The following is a 16,364-nucleotide window of genomic DNA, read 5'->3' as shown; positions in this document are numbered from 1 at the left end:
TCCCCAGCAATATACTGCCCTTGCACAAATATATTGCTCGATGATTGAGATGGTACAGAGGAGAGCCCCTACAGCACAACCTTGAATCTCAGGCAGTACATATTGCCACCTTGAGTCCTATATTGCAAGAAAGGCGGGATATAAGAAAATAAGATAATAATAATAATAATGAATAAGCACTTCTCCAGTAGTGAGGTCCCAAGCCAGTTAAGAATTTAAATGTCTATTCAGCACCTCGGATTCAGACTGGAAACATGTCGTCAGTTCACTGCATTTCCGTTAAAACAGTGTTATAGTATGGGCTTTATATGATGTTTCTTGTCAGCTGTGAACTGATGCATTTGGCATTAGGTGCAGTTTTCCGGTCATCTTAAGGGTAGACTCGATGTAGAGCGCATCTGGTAATCAACTAGAGGTACCAATGCATGGACTACTATGGCTAAGTTATCCTTGTCTAGGAAAGTCCACACTGGCCAGACTAGTCTGAGCTAAGGAGTCCATCAGGATCTCAGTGACAAAGATGATCTAGGAGTATTCCTAAGAACAACACTCTGATGGGTGTTGCTTTAAAAAGAAAAAAGTTGGGGTTTAATAAAATCCTATTAAATACAGCAATTATTTTATTATGAACAATGAGGGGCCAACACATTAATTTGAAATTTGACATTATAATGTTATGTTGTGTTGTAAGAGTTCCTTTGTAACTTATTCAGAATATATTGAAATCCAGCATACACCAGTGGTGAACACAATGTGTCTACAACGTATATAAAATGCCATGTAAATTTAACATGACCTAGCAGTAAAGTTTAAGTGTTTAAAGAAGATTTGGGGCATGTGACAATTTGGAACTGTTTGTATTCCATAATCCCTTTAGCTTTACATTACAACTGTGGTGTCTATATTTATTATTATATCTATAGTAATAAAATATGATAGGTCAGGAGCCAGTATGGCATTCTGGGTGAGTATTGGACTCTGACTCTGGAGACCAGGTTCAATTCCCCACTCAGCCATGAAAGCCACTGGATGACTCTGGGCCAAGTCACTTCTCTCAGACTCAGGGTAAAGCAATGGAAAACTGCTCTGAACAATTTTTGCCAAGAAAACCCCATAGGGTTGCCATAAGTCAGAAACACAACAACATATAATGTCAACAAAACATCAGTGAACCTTTTATTGGCTAACTGAAATGCACAATTACTTGTTGCAAGCTTGCAAAGCTCCATGGGCTTCTTCTGCAAGCAAGATGTGACAACAAAACAGAGAAAGATAAGATGTTAGATGCCTTATTTTAAACGGGGGCATACTAAACAAGACAGTACTTGCCCACAGGAAAACTATGCTTCCAATAGGGAAACCTTGGAGAAACCTGCCCTTAGAGAAACATCTATATGAAAATATAAGATTCTCCAAGCTTTTCCTATGGGCAAGTATTCCCCATGTTTCCTGTGAGCAAGTAATGTCATTTTAGTAGGCCCCTATTTTAATATATTTATATATATATATTATATATATATATATATCTCGCAGCACTTCTTCCAAGGAACAATATTCCCAGGAACAACACACACACACCACCACACCTTATACATGTCGATTCCCACAAACGACACAAAAACCACCACCCATGGGCCCAAAATACACTGCAGAAATAGTCCAGTTTGAGGCTGCTTTAACTGCCCGGCTCAATGCTAGGGAATTTGGGAACGTAGTTTCATGAGACATCTAGCCTTCTCTGGCAGAAGCTCAGGGGCCACAACAGCTACAGTTCCCAGAATTCCATAGCATTGAAGCAGGGCAGTTAAAGTGGTCTCAAATTGATTATTTCTGCAGTGTGTCTTGGACCATAGTCCAATGCTGAGTCATATAGATTCTGGGAACTGTAGTTTTGTGGAAGCCTTTAGCCTTCTTGTCAGATGTCTGATCCCACAGAAAACTACAAATCCCAGGATCCATGGATGGAGCCATAGCAATTACAAGCGTGTCAAAATGGATTATTCTGTAGTGGCGGATGGCAGCCTGTTATTGGAAACACACTGCAGAAGCAATCCAGTTGGAGACCGCTTGTCTGCCCTGGCTCAGTGCTAGCGAATCCTGGGAAATGTAGTTTATTGGTGGCACACAGAGCTCTCTCTGGCTCAATGTCACGCAAAACTACAGCTCCAGAATCCCATAGCCTTGGAGCAGGGCAGTAAAAGCGGTGCAAGAGCCGGGTTATTTCTCCGACTAGGTCAGAAAGTGGCGGCGGAACGCTCGGCGCAGGGGGTGTTTCCGGCTGAGGGGAGGGGACAATACGTAGGTTGCACCAGGGTGGCGTCGCTGAATGCTGAGGCGGGGGAGCGTAGTCGGGGACGGACCTTTCGAATCTCGGCGGAGCCAGAGCGGAGAGCGTTCTGAGTGTGCCTCTTCTGGGCCGTGCGCCGTAGAGGCCCCCTCTTTCCCCGCTGCCCCCGAGACCGGGAGGGGGATGAATCTGGAGCGCCTAAGGAAGCGGGTGCGGCAGTATATCGACAGGTGAGCGGGGAGGAGGCTTCCAGGGAAGCCCTGCCGCGGCTGCATCCACACTGCAGAAATAGTCACCCGTTTTGGCACCGCTTTTAACTCTTTGTCTGGCTCTCTGCTATGGAATTCTGGAGTTGGAGTTGTTGTGGGCCCAGAGCGGAGCGGATTCCTAACATCTGACATCTTGGACCAGTCAGTTTTTCTCAGCCTCTTGGTCTACCTCATAGCATTGCTGTGAGGATGAAATGGGTAGCAGCTATGTATTTGGCCCAGTATGGGGACAATTGTAAGAAATGCATGTATTGTTTCTTGTGCAACATGTTTTAATATATGTTCCTTTTCCTTGCTTTCCATCCTAAAACAGCAACATAATCAAAGTGCTTTATTTGGGCAGATAAAGTAGCATCGTTATATCTCATGGTAAGCTGAATACTTATCTTCTTTTAGAAACTGCTACATGTGCCATGTTCTTTTTTTCAATGCACCCCTTCAGTTGTGGGAAAGCCAAAGCTGATTACTGGTGAAGTACCTTCGCTAGCAGTGTGCCACATGGGGACTGCATGCAGCCCCAGTGGTTGGCAGCCATTGAAGCCTCAGTACCTCTGCTACTACTCAAATGTAACGAGCATCAATGCAAACAAACACAACTTGCATTTGAAAAAAGGCACGCATATTTGGCTTACATTGAATATAATGCACCCCAAATTTGTATCTGTTTTAATTTTGTAAGCTGCTTTGAATCTTGGACTGGGCAAAAGATGAGATGTAGTAGTACTAGTATAACAGCACCAACAACAATGAAGTAACAGTTTTCATGGACCTTGTTTCAATATAAAATTGTGGCTATTTTTATAATGTGAAGTCAGATGAGATTACTGTAATGAAAGTTTGTATGGTGGTTGCCTGAGATTCCAACATTGAGTGTACATCGTAGCCTTTGAGGAATAATAAAATAATAATAATTTTATTTGTATCCCACCCAATCACGGGGAATCTGGGCGGCTAACAGCAGTGGGAAATACAATAAAAAATAACAATAAGATATAAATACAAATACAATAGCAATCAAACAAATTTAACAAATACAATAGCAATTTAAACAATACAAAACAATTGTATTGCATTACAGCCCTGATCTGGTTTCTGGGGTATGAAAACTTTTTGATACTGAATTCCCAATATAATCATCTGTTCTTCCAGATGTTGTGCAGTCCTTGTGTCCGGTGCAATCATGCTCCAAAAATACAACAGTATAGTCTCTCTTTATACTTGCAGCAATTAATTACTGTGAAAACTGCTGTGTGAGAAACCTACAGGTTTTATATTTAGCTTATTTCTTTTTATAAAAATATGAACTTTGCTGTAAGATATGTCATAACTATTGTTAAAGTACTGTGCTTATGTGTTTAATTCAAACAAGAATGGTGCTTTATATGTTCATTCAGCAAGATGAAATGTATGTATTTTTTGTAGCTTAAAATCATATTATAAAGTGTGTGGTTATTTCTAGAAGATCCACAAGACATCTATTGGTTGGCTCAATGCCTTTACCTCACACTCAGTACCACACAGGGCAGCACATGCCTTAGGTCAAAAAACTAGATAAGGTAAGAGAGTAGACACAGTTCTTTTTACTTGTGTTTTGTAAGAATAAAAATATATATTTTTGTCATGATCTTGTATTCCTTGGGATTTTATGTTGGGGATTAATTCTAAGGTGGGCAAGGTCAGAAGCAAAATTGTGGCCACCCTCATTCTCTTGCGTTTCATAAACTGCATGCACTTGCTCTTCTGCTAGCCATTCATTAGTTTATAATCATTAATACAAAACACATATATGGCACTGACATCTTACTTTTGGGAGTAGAGCTTCCATTCACTTTAGTGCAATTTTTTTGTTGTGAAAATATGGGTCAGGATCCAGTCGGTGAATCCAGTCTGGACAAGACTGTTGTATGTAGAGGACCTGAAATTTTAATCAACCGCGACATCCCAATATTGGGCACATTGGTTACATAAACAAAGCTGAATAAAATATTGCTTCACATAAGGTTTAGAAAAAACACATTGACATTTTATAGTTAGAAAGCAACAGAAAGAAAGCATTTGTGTGTAAATAAAAAAAGAGTTACTTGAGAGTATGTACAATGCATAATAGGAATTGCACAAAATAAACAAAGGAATGAATGAAGAATATGATTAGCAGGGTACAGTGTTATTTATTCAGTTATTTTTTATTTATGTAGCTTGTATCCCTGACCTAAATATCCTAAAGGCATCATATCCCCACCTAATCTTGGAAGCTAACAGGGCCAGCCTGGTTAGTACTTAGATGGAGACAACAATGAATACCAGGTGCTCAAGGCCATATTTCAGAGAAGAACTGGCAGAACCACCTCTGAGTATTCTTTACTCAGAAAACCTTATGAAATTTATGAAGTCACTACACGACTTGAAGGCACAACACACACGAGACTTTATATCCTGCCTTTTCCCAGATATGGGGTCCACGGCACCTTGCAGCATGACAGGTGTCTACTATTATTTTTTCACTGTTTTTTTTACTTGTTTCCAAAGTGGCAAAATAATTTGAGCAACTCCTATTTCTCTTTTAGTTATTTGAAGCATGTCGATATCTTGCAGCTAGATGTCATGTAAGTATATATTTTTATATCATCCATCCTCCACTAAGTTAGGCATAAGGAAGGAAATCATAAGGAAATGACATGGTAGAAAATAGTTAAAATGATATAGGAAATCTGAACTTTTCATAATTCCTGATTTTAAATACAACTGCACTTGAAGTGTACTGGAACCCAATAATTAATTTAATCTAGAACACAATAAGGCTCAGGAGAGTTCAACAAAGTATTTAAAATATACAGACAACGACTGTTTCCAAATTCTGAAAATGCCGCTTCTGAATAACAAAACAACCATTGGAATAATAAGGAGTGAAAAAAAGAAACAAAAAGTTAAGCATGAAGCAGATAGGCCAAGGACTGCACCCCCCCTAATCATGCCAGGACTGTGGTGAGGTGCATAGGCCTGGGCGATCCAGCCACTGCTGTGGTCCTGAACAGGCTTCCAGAAGGAGTGGATTATACCTGCTCCATTTTGGCCTAGTTTTTTCTTGCCTGGTGGGCATCTGTGCAACGTCTGCCATGTTTGGGGCATGCATTGTCAAATGCCACACCCCCAATACACCCAAAGCCGAGGCTGTTGCCTGTGTGTCTTTGAGTTTCTGATACAAAGGCCAATGTTTGGTTTGCACCTGAAATTGTAGCCACAGGGCTCAGATTTTGAAAACATAAATAAATTAATAAATAAAGTAAGACTGGAACAGACCAAATAAAGTGAAGTAACTAGTATTGAGAGAACTGAGTACTTGGACCAGAGACTGATTAAAGGGTAGAAGAAAATGTTTGCATCTGACAAGGCTGTATACTAGAGACAGTGTAGAGGTGTGTGTGTGTGTGTGAGAGAGAGAAAGAGCGAGATTGTGCTTAGTTCACATCTGTTTCAGCATAAACTGCTAGTGAGTAAACTACCAAAATTCTTATATTCTTTCCATGACACTTTAATCATAGGTTTCACATTCTTTGGATTTTTCTTTGTAGTAATGCTGCAAAAGAATATCAGCAGGCTCTTGACATTCGTTGATATGGAAGAACCAATCAACAAAAGACTGTTTGAAAAATATTTGAAGGATGAAAGTGGGTTAAAGCTGTTTACTAAGTTCTAAGCGACTGGGAGGTGTCTCAATCTTCTGTAAGTAAAAAAATAATACTTTAATGACTATATGAGCAAATTTGTGGTGACATCAGTTTGTGATAATCATCTGCAAATAAAATAAGAACGTTCTGCATTTTACAAGAGTCCCCACAGTGCAATGTACACAGAGCAAAAGTGTTGTATGTCCACACCTTATGCAACAATGACCTACAATGTAGACATAATGGTTCATCTACTAATTGTACAGTGATGTGGCTTGATACATTCTGTCTGCTGAAAGTCAACTGTGTCCATTATACATAAAGTTTGTTTTCTATTGTCATGTCTGATTTCTGCTTAAAACTAAAGAGCAAATACTGATTCAGTTTCTGACATCTAGCCATCTTTCCCACCAGATCAAGAGCTCATTTGCCTTTTGCGGGGGAGAATCTTTGATGCCTAGATAATAGAACCCTGGCAAACATTCAGCTATAAAGAGGCCTTGAAACTTGATGTCCATTGCTTTGAAGCATTTGACCTTTTAACATCACACCACATGCGGACAGCAGAAAGAAGGTTTGCAATTTTTATTCTTCAGTGCATTTTAAAGGAACAGTTTTTATCTAAATGTTTTCATAAATAAATATTAAATTGCCTCTAGATTAAGATTTGGAATGTCAAAATAAGTTGCTGTTGTTCAGTCAAACAAGCAGCAAATAGACAAGTAATCTCTAACATAACAAATTGTACATATACTATACATATGCACACAGATATGGTCATAAGGTTCGTTTATACTTTAGCATCATAACAAGTAAAGTTCAGGCTAAGAGAGGAATTCTTTTAAAGTAGTAGTGAGGTTCTTGTACTGGGTGTGGGACAGGCCTGGAAAAAGGCATTATCTGACCATAAGCCCCAGATTATGGAATATGCAGTAAGCAGAAAAAAAGTAGGTCCCAACTTGGTTGTTGTTCCAGAAGGCAGTGTCATTTACTTTCTCCAAAGTCTGTGAATGGCTATCATATAGTTCCGCTTAATTGTCCTCATAAAATTGGTGTGAAGACACTGTGAAGTTGCTATAAAATCTGCAAAGCTTCCCCTATTAAGAGAGGCCTGTCTAACGCCTCATGCTTGTCATAAAGTCTGGTTTTTCAACATCCCTAATAAAATCCCCATCCTTCAATTATCAAACCTTGGGGCAAGGCCCTCCCTTTTTGGTATGGGACATTTAAGCATGTGAGGGAATAAGCATGGTATAGAGAGAAGGAAATTTGTAAGTATATGAAATTTAACCTATTTATGTTCTTGGCTAATAGAACCAATGTATCATGGAAAAAGAACTTTTACCAGTCATGTTAGATTTGTAAGGACAGCGAATCACAATCTTCTTGTTCTAGTTCTCTTTTAAGTATTTGCTTGCAGCTCAAGTCCACATGGTCTTGTATGCACAGCAGGAGGTTCACGTGAATCTCCACATGCTACTGCTGGAGCATATTACATGTCAGATTGCAGGATGTGAGGACCGAAGGCAGAGAAAGTGCAGAAAGGCCCCAAAAGTTTATAATGTTCAGGATTTTCTGAACCACTGTCAGTTGCATGGAATAATTTATATGAGAGCCAGTAGATTATGATGCATTATTATCGTAATTTTTTCTCTGAACTTTGATGTTTGAGTAAATGTCAGGCAAGGATAGGATGTAACAGTTTCACTGTCATAAAATATGACGTTTGAGATTACACTGGGATATAACATGTACATTTTTAACTGTATGTGTACATCTGTAGAGAATTAGAATATTCAGGTATTACTTGGGTATTTTTAATCATATTTATTTAAACTCTGTCCATTTACTGAATTTTTCTCATGTTTTCAGAAAAAGAACTTCTTGAGTCTCTACCTCTAGGAAAACAGTGTACAGAAGAAGAACAAGTATTGCTACATTTTTTGTTTGAGAATAAACTAAAGAAGGTATTAGTTTTTTCTTAAAGTGGGACAAGCAGAGTGTGAACATCAGATCTAAGTTTGAAAACATTTTGTTACAAACATTTTAATAAAAGTACCGTATATACTCTACTATAAGTTGACTTCATGTATAAGTCGAGGACAGATTGGGGGCCAAAATTATGGCTTTGATATGACCTGTGGATAAGGGTAAACTTAGGGCAATGTAAAAGGATATTAAGAATGAAGCAAAGGGAAATGATGCCAAACAAATGACAAAATTCAAGCAGACGTTCGCTGCTTTGTGGTCACACTAAAGGCTGGATGATGAGAGAATAAAACAGATGAAGCTCTTGCCTTAATGAGAGGCTGGTTCCTCTTTTGGGAAGAGTTAGACTAGAGTATGGTACTACATTGACCCATGAATGTTGATCAGGTTTGTGGGTCAATTTTTTGACTAAATTTCTAGACTTATACATGAGTATATACAGTAATCTGTGTTTACAACACTAATTTTATGATCTGATTTTATTTTGCTTTTAATCCAATCATATAACTTACATAGTGTAAAACAGAATTTATTCTTCAGAAACTTTCAGTTCAGTTAACAGAATTGATACAGTGATCCAGACATCTAGAATTCAAGATATTTCAGGTTTTAAAATATTATACTAAGGTAAGGTTAAGATAGTAACTTGAAAACTAAGCCTTAGATTCACACTTTCTTTCCCTTTTACCTTATTGAAAGAATAATTTTGAAATAATTAATGAAAGAATAATTTGAAAAGCTGTGAAACTATGGTTAAAAGATACACACTGATTTTGAGAGATAGAGAGATATTGCTTAAATCAGCTATGGTAAGGTTTCACTGTCCTGAGGGTGTTAGTTGTGAGACTGCACCAGCTATTTGAATTCAGTCCATCAGCTCCAGCCAATATGTTAATAGTAGAGATTATGACATCTTTAATCTAACATCTGGAGGATACCTGGTCTGGGAAGGCTGTACTTTTGAAAGCCACTTAACTTGTTCAGTTTTCTCTTTTTTTCCCCTCTATGTGTATTGCAGTCCCTGCACTATTTTCCATTATTATTCAACTTTGTGGGACACCATTAATTGTAATGTACTGTATAGGAAGAGAGAGTGGAATGTCTCACTTTGAGCAAAGTGTTTTTTTTTGCTAGCATAGCGCTAGGTAAATTGTAAACTTTGGACATTATCAGACTGCTGCTCCTCCAGTATTCCATGGAACTGACTATGTTTTCATTGGAGTTGCAGTCCAATAATATTTGAAGGCCACATTCCCCCCCCCCCCAGTAATGCAAAGCCACTAGTGGACACAATCCTTAGAAGCAAAGACATATGGAAAAATCTGTGGTTCGGAACAATGATCTTTAGATGAACAAATGTACATTTATTGTCTTTTTTCTGCTTAACAGGGGTATCTGTGTACACTTGACATTAGGCAGCTTTTATAGTGGATATCAAAATTTCAGGGCTCTCAATAGCAAGTTAAGAGAAGAAAAACTTGATTGTGTTTACAAACAGAGAGACAGTAAACATAATTGATGTCAGGAGATCCCAGTCCAGAGTGTGGAATAGTTCCTTCTCCAACTCAGTGGAGGATACCAGCAGGAATTTGCTAATGAATTGTGTTTAGTTATTACTTGACAAGACAAATCTTTCAAGACAAACTGGAGACTTGATAGTATGTGACTATGAAAAGGCAAGCAGACCACTTTAGTGTGGCAACATTCATATTCATCTAAGCTGCTACTGGTTTCTCTGTCAAAATTTCTTCTGTCTTCAGTATAAAAAACCCAGTGAAAACCTGATCCTGAATCTGTTGATGGTCTTCAAGACAATCTGGATGTAGTAGTGTCCTTAGCAGAAAGGCATACTATAACTGCGATTTCAAAATGTGCTACAAACACTTACTTCTGTGTAAGTTCAGAAATATGTTGTTATAAAAGGGTATTTATCTGATGTTGCTTTAGAGGACAAATAATTGATGGGTTATTTGTTAATTGTATGTTTTGCATCATAATAGGTTAAGATAGAAAATACACCGCCATTATTAGAAAATTACCTGTTTAATATGAAACCCAGAAGATTGTATGCTTATGCATATGAAATTATTTATTTCTATCACCATTTTCCACAGGTAATAAATATCTTAGTGCAGCTTACATTATTGAAACGATTCAGATATATCCCTAAAAACTTAAGAAAGTTATTTTAAAATATATTAAACTATCTATGAAAAGATAAAATATAAAATCAGTATAGGATACTATTTAATAGTCACTTCCCAAAAGCCTTCATGGCTGTATCCACATTATCCACACTGCCGAAATAATCCAGTTTGGCACCACTTAACTGTCATGGCTAAGTGCTATGGAATTCTGGAGCTATGGTTTTTGTGAGACATTAGCCTTCTCTATCAGAGCGCTCTGGTACTAAAACAAGGATTCCAAAGCACTGAGCCATGGCAGTTAAAACAGTGTCAAACTGGATTATTTCTGCAGTGCAAATGCAGCCAGTAATATTCTGCTGAAGGAACATGCCAAGTCCAGTCTACAGTGTTACCCGGGTTATGAAAATAATTCGTTCCGCCGCCGCTTCGTAACCAAAAGCTTCCGCAAGCCGAAACCCCATAGGCGCTAATGGGGAAAAGCCGCGATTTTGGTGGAAAAAGCGCCAAAGCACCAAATTTCTTTCGTAACCCGAAATAACCTTCTAACCCGGAACAGTTTTTTCAATTGGATTTTTTCGTAACCCGGAAATTTCGTAAGGCGGCGCATTCGTATCCCGGGGTAACACTGTATTATCCTAAGGAAGAACAACTAGAGCATAAAATCATCCACCAAGAAATGTCTCCATATCTCACCAGTCATTCCTATCAGATAATGACACTGATAATCCCTAAATATCTCAAACCAACCCAGTCAAGCTCATGGGAAAGTATTTTCCTTCAGATGGCTTGGGGCCAAATGATATAGGGCTTTATAGAGTATACCAAACCCGGATTTTTGAATTGGTGTCCAAAAACATACCAGTGAACTGTGTCAACAAAGGATGTACCCTCTGTAACCAGCACTAAATAACAGTTTGGCTACAGTTTATCTGGACCATCTGAAATGTCCTATTTTTTCCACTTGCTTCGTGTTGATGGCAAGGTGAAATCCCCACTCAGCATCACATATAATTGCTATCTTGTGTGTATCTTGTTTCATTCAGAAATTTACACTCAAACTGGGATTAGGTGGTTTTTTAAAAAATAATTTTATTTATTTTTTATTAAAAAAATAATCTTTATTTCATTTTTTATTTACTGAAAAGGAAAAAACACAGAGTAGAACCAGCAATAAGCAACACAAAAACAAAAAAATGTAAAAGAAGTAGCAATAAGTAACAAACATGTGGGTCCCGGAATCAGCAGAACATGTCATAAAGGCTGGGATTAGTTTACATGTACATATGGCCGTTTATGACAAAAACATGCTTGACTTACTGTAGTTTGGGAGGTAAATCCTAGGGTGAAAATGTGAGATAAGAAAAGGGTTAAGCACCTCCACTTTCACCCACTGGTTTCCCCTTGCAAACCTGCCCTCCTACTTCAGCTGTCATCATGTCACATTGGAGAAGCCTGTCTTCCTAGACACTCAGGGGACTACTCACTGTCTTCCTCTGGGCAAATAGCAATGAAGTGGAGTGAATCTAATATCTGAAGCTAGATGCCTTAATGAAACTATATAGTGGATTTGGTACCCTTCTAAATTCTTTGGCGTAAGGAGGGATAAAAATAACAAATACTTCTACAGTGCATTACAACACCAGTGATTTAATTGTGTCTAAATTAACTCAATAAAAATTGGTGGATTTTATTTGGACTTACTTTTAGAGTAATGGAAAAGGATCCGTTCCATGCCAGTTGTTTACCTGTTCATATTGGGACGCTTGTGGAGCTGAATAAAGCAAACGGTGAGAAACTGGTTAATGTATCTTGAAAATGAATACACTCCAGACATCTCTTCCTGTAGGTGTATTTTTCAATGATTCCAGAGTACTCTGATTTAGCAGAAAATGTAAGAACCTGATGTAGTTCTCAGCATGAAACCTGGATTTAAATCTACTCAGCCATAATGCTCAGAGGGTAGCCTTGTCCAGTCACAATTTACTAGCCTAACCTACTTCACAAGCTGGTTGTGAGGATAAAATTATGATTGTACATCACTTTTAAGGAAGAGTAGGATATAAATGTAATAAATAAGTAGCGAGATGATATTGGCAAATACTGTTAGATAGTTACAAGGTTGAAGTAAACTGGACTAAATATGAACTACCTAGGTACATAATTGATTGGGTCTAAGCTAAAAATATCAACCTAATATTTTCTTAGCATGATATCATTCCTGCATTTATTTTTATTTTATTTTTTTGAAGGTGGGTGAGTCACAGTTGTACATTGCTTCTAGCTCTGCATTAAAATTACACATTTTCCTATTTAAAGGCAGAAAATTTATTCTATAAGACAACATAGGCCTGTTACAGACTGCCAAAATAAAGGTGCTTCGAGTCTCTTTGGAGGTATGCTGTTTAAATGATGCATGCACCCTAAGAATCCAGAAGCTGCACCAAAGCTGCACTCCAGTGCTTAGGAATGGAGTGTGGCTTTGGCGCGACCTCCAGACACTTAGGACCCATGCATCATTTAAACAGCAAACCTCCAAAGAGACCCGAAGCAGCTTTGTTTTGGCAGTCTGTAACAGGCCATATTTTCATTTTGAACTTTCCAGTTAGCAGTGAATAAGATACTACTTAATGTTCCTAATTTTATGGTATTTAAGTTTTTGTTAGATTGGGGTGGAAATCTGTTCATTCTGCTGGTGTAATTACACTGCCAGCAGAAATAAAGGCAGAGGTGTTGGCAAAATGAGGAAAGCTGTTGGTGCAGGAAATAGATTACAAAGATGAGGAGGAGGCTGGTGATGTTTCTGAGACAGTTGTATCTGGATGCATGGCTGAATGTCCTTGTAGCCCAGGCACTCTGGCAGAAATGGCTTAGAAAACAGCCTGTACCACAGTCTAGGCTGTGCCAAGGTGCCTCAAATCAGCCTCTACCTGTAGCTGCCACTCCTGCCATTATTTCCTTTCCCACAGCAAATGAGGAAAAGAGCACAACTTCTGACATAACTGATTGTTACAGTGGCATAGTGTAGCAACTTGTTTTGCTTTTTAGGCAGAGCCAGCAAAAATCTATACATACAACTGTCCCTGTTAAATGCAAGACTGAAATCCTTGTAAAAACAGTAGCATACTTTGTGGGTTATGGGCACTGAGATATTTCTTCCTAACAATAAAGTTGTAGTCTTATTATAAAATTAAAAGAAAATCATGAGCCACACCACTAGACATGCAGCAACTATTACTTTTTAAGGTGCTAGGTTTTTAATATATTGGGATGAAAAAGGGGAATATTTGATTTTGAATTTTTTAAATACACTAATAAAGTTATTATAAGTGATTCCTTGGGTACTTTTTAATATACCAGGCTGTTTACAAATAAACCCTGTAAAATATGATGATGTTGTTGTGGTTGCATGCCTTCAAGTTGTTTCCAACTTATGGCAACACTTAAAAAAAACATATTACAGGGTTTTCTTGGCTGAGAGAGTATGACTTATCCAGAGTCACCCAGTGGGTTTCTGTGGCTGAACAGGGATTTGAACTCTGGTCCTCCAAAGTCTTAGTCCAACACTCATACCCCTACAAAACACTAGCCCTCTAATTGATATACTTTATTTAAAAACACTATTCCGATCACATTAAAAATATAAAAGCAGGTTGAATACAATAAAGCTACTGCAAAACTATTCTCTATCAAGTCTTTATTGGACACAGATTTATTTCAATGTATTAATTCCCTCCCCACTTTTCTCTTCCATTCCTAGAGCTTTTCTATCTTTCGCATAAACTAGTGGATTTATACCCAAACAACCCTGTAAGTTATACTTTGTTTCTTTCTTTTATAAAGGTGGCATGAATGTCATTGACAAAAGTTTAAAATTAGGTAGCACATAAAGCACACAATCTTAAACTCACGGTTAGCCTTGCTGTAGCATCACAACCCACATGCAATCCCCACCCAGCTGGGCTGTGAGGAAATGAATTCTGGTAAGCAGAGCCAGAATTGGGTCTCATGGGACTCTCTTCAGTGCTAAGAAGGGAAAACAAATTGTTATTTTCTGTCAGTGATCAAACTGATCTAAATTTTAAGTACCCAGCTGTTTCAATACCTCTACATTTAGAAGATGTTTAAACAGCAGGATATTTAAACCATTCTCACAAGGAAATAGCCTGGAAAGTAGAGGGCTCTTTTATTTCTAATTAGATAGGTGAACTAAGCTGTGCTTTGTGTGCCTGAAAGCTGTGATACCTATAGTATATAGTGCTTTGCCTATTTGATGGGAAAATATCCAAATTGGGGTGTGTGTGTGTGTGTGTGTGAGAGAGAGAGAGAGAGCGCACATGTGGAAAAAGTTTTGCTCATGGGCTGGATGGATTACTTGAGCCAAAATGATACAAAAGAAAACTGACACAGTAGAGAACATTAATCATTAGTGCTGGCATCAAAGCACTGTCCTCACACAACAATTCACTCAGTCCGAACAGTCACAGATTATGTTTACTGGGAAGGAAGCACATGGTTTCTCATTAGAACACTTTTGGAGGGGAAATCCATTTTAAAATAAGAAACATGTTTCTATATGTTCAAAATAATAATGTAAAATTGTGCTATATAAGAATCTGTTTAATTCAAATGACGGTCTTTAAACAAAAATGGTATATTTTTATTTTTATATAATAATCAAAATAGATGTATTTCTTCAGTGAACCCCTGTTCATTAAATGTAGGAACAAGAGAAGGAAAAGTGATACCATGTTAATAAAATGTTCACTGACAACATTTGTAGATTTCAAAACCAAATGCATACTTTAGGTCTGTATAATGGCCCCCAATGTTGATGTTAACAACAGATAAAATGACCATCAACCCAGAATCATACAACTGATTCTACAAGCTGAGAGAGATTTTAACTGTATGTTTCTCAAACTAGTCTCCCTTGCTCTCTGTGGCATGCAGTTATGTGCTTTTGAAAATTTTGGTCAAGGAGTTTTTGCTGGTCACTCGTGCTTGCTGATAGCAAGCCTTTTGGGTATATCTTAAAACATTTGTGTGCATCCTAACTAAAATGTCAATAAATAACAGTTTTTTCACATTCTAAAGTCCATATAGGCACATGTGTCTGTAAATGCACATATTACAACTTGGTTGGTGAACTGTTAATGCTTAATGTGACTAATTTTTTTTGCTTGGTGATTAGGTATCTTGGTTTGCCGTAGGATGTTATTATCTCATGGTTGGTCATAAAAATGAACATGCTAGAAGATACCTTAGGTAAGTTTTACTTTCATTTATTTAATCTTAGGCGGGGATGAAAACCAATGTAGCATTGTGGTTGGAGTGTTGCACTAGGTCTCCAGGAGAAAGGGTTTTAATCCTTGCTCAGCAATGGAAACCCACTGGATTGGGCAGGTGACACACACTCAACCTTAAAGAAAGGCAATGGCAAACCTCCTCTGAAGAAAGCTTGCCAAAAAGACTTTAAGATAGGGTCCCCATAAGTTGGAGTTGACTTGAAGGGACATGACACCAATGCAGGGGATGGGATTGTACAGCCCTCCCAATGTAGTTGAACTTCAAGTCTGAGCATTCCTTATCATTGCCTGTGCTGTCTTGGGTTCCTGGGAGTTGGAGTCCAACAGTCTCTGGAGGTCTCTATGATTGAAATCTCCCTCCTGGTCTTAGGGGTCACAATGTAATGAGTTTAAAACTGTTAATGTTTTTAAGAAATGTCATTAAGCCTTGATTAAATATATACATTCAGAGTTTTACACAGGTTGAATCTCTCTTACCCAGAATTCAAAAGACCAAAATTCTCCAAAAACCAACTTATTTTAATGGGTGACTGTAATAGAAAAACCTTTGCTTTCTGATGGTTCAGTGTACACAAGCTTTGTTTCATGCACAAAATTATTAAAAATATTATATAAAATTACCATCAGGCTAGGTGTATATGATGTATATGAAACATTATTATTATTATTATTATTATTATTATTATTATTATTATTATTAT

General features: G+C 37.8%; 1 protein-coding gene across 1 annotated transcript in view; it reads left to right on the top strand.

The window, feature by feature from the left end:
- Positions 1 to 9,351: 9,351 nt before the first annotated feature.
- LOC121926944 (cell division cycle protein 16 homolog) overlaps positions 9,352 to 16,364 on the top strand; it is an 18,766-nt gene continuing 11,753 nt past the window's right edge. The window contains exons 1-4 of the mRNA XM_042460351.1: positions 9,352 to 10,104; positions 12,065 to 12,144; positions 14,115 to 14,164; positions 15,549 to 15,622. Of these exons, the coding sequence (XP_042316285.1) occupies positions 12,069 to 12,144; positions 14,115 to 14,164; positions 15,549 to 15,622 (200 nt within the window). The 5' untranslated portion in view covers positions 9,352 to 10,104; positions 12,065 to 12,068. The remainder of the gene's footprint in view (positions 10,105 to 12,064; positions 12,145 to 14,114; positions 14,165 to 15,548; positions 15,623 to 16,364) is intronic.

The sequence above is a fragment of the Sceloporus undulatus genome, chromosome 3 (genome assembly GCF_019175285.1).
Source record: "Sceloporus undulatus isolate JIND9_A2432 ecotype Alabama chromosome 3, SceUnd_v1.1, whole genome shotgun sequence".
Lineage (NCBI taxonomy): Eukaryota > Metazoa > Chordata > Lepidosauria > Squamata > Phrynosomatidae > Sceloporus > Sceloporus undulatus.
The sequence above is the reverse complement of the archived record's forward strand: the minus strand, read 5'-3'. Positions and strand labels throughout refer to the sequence as shown.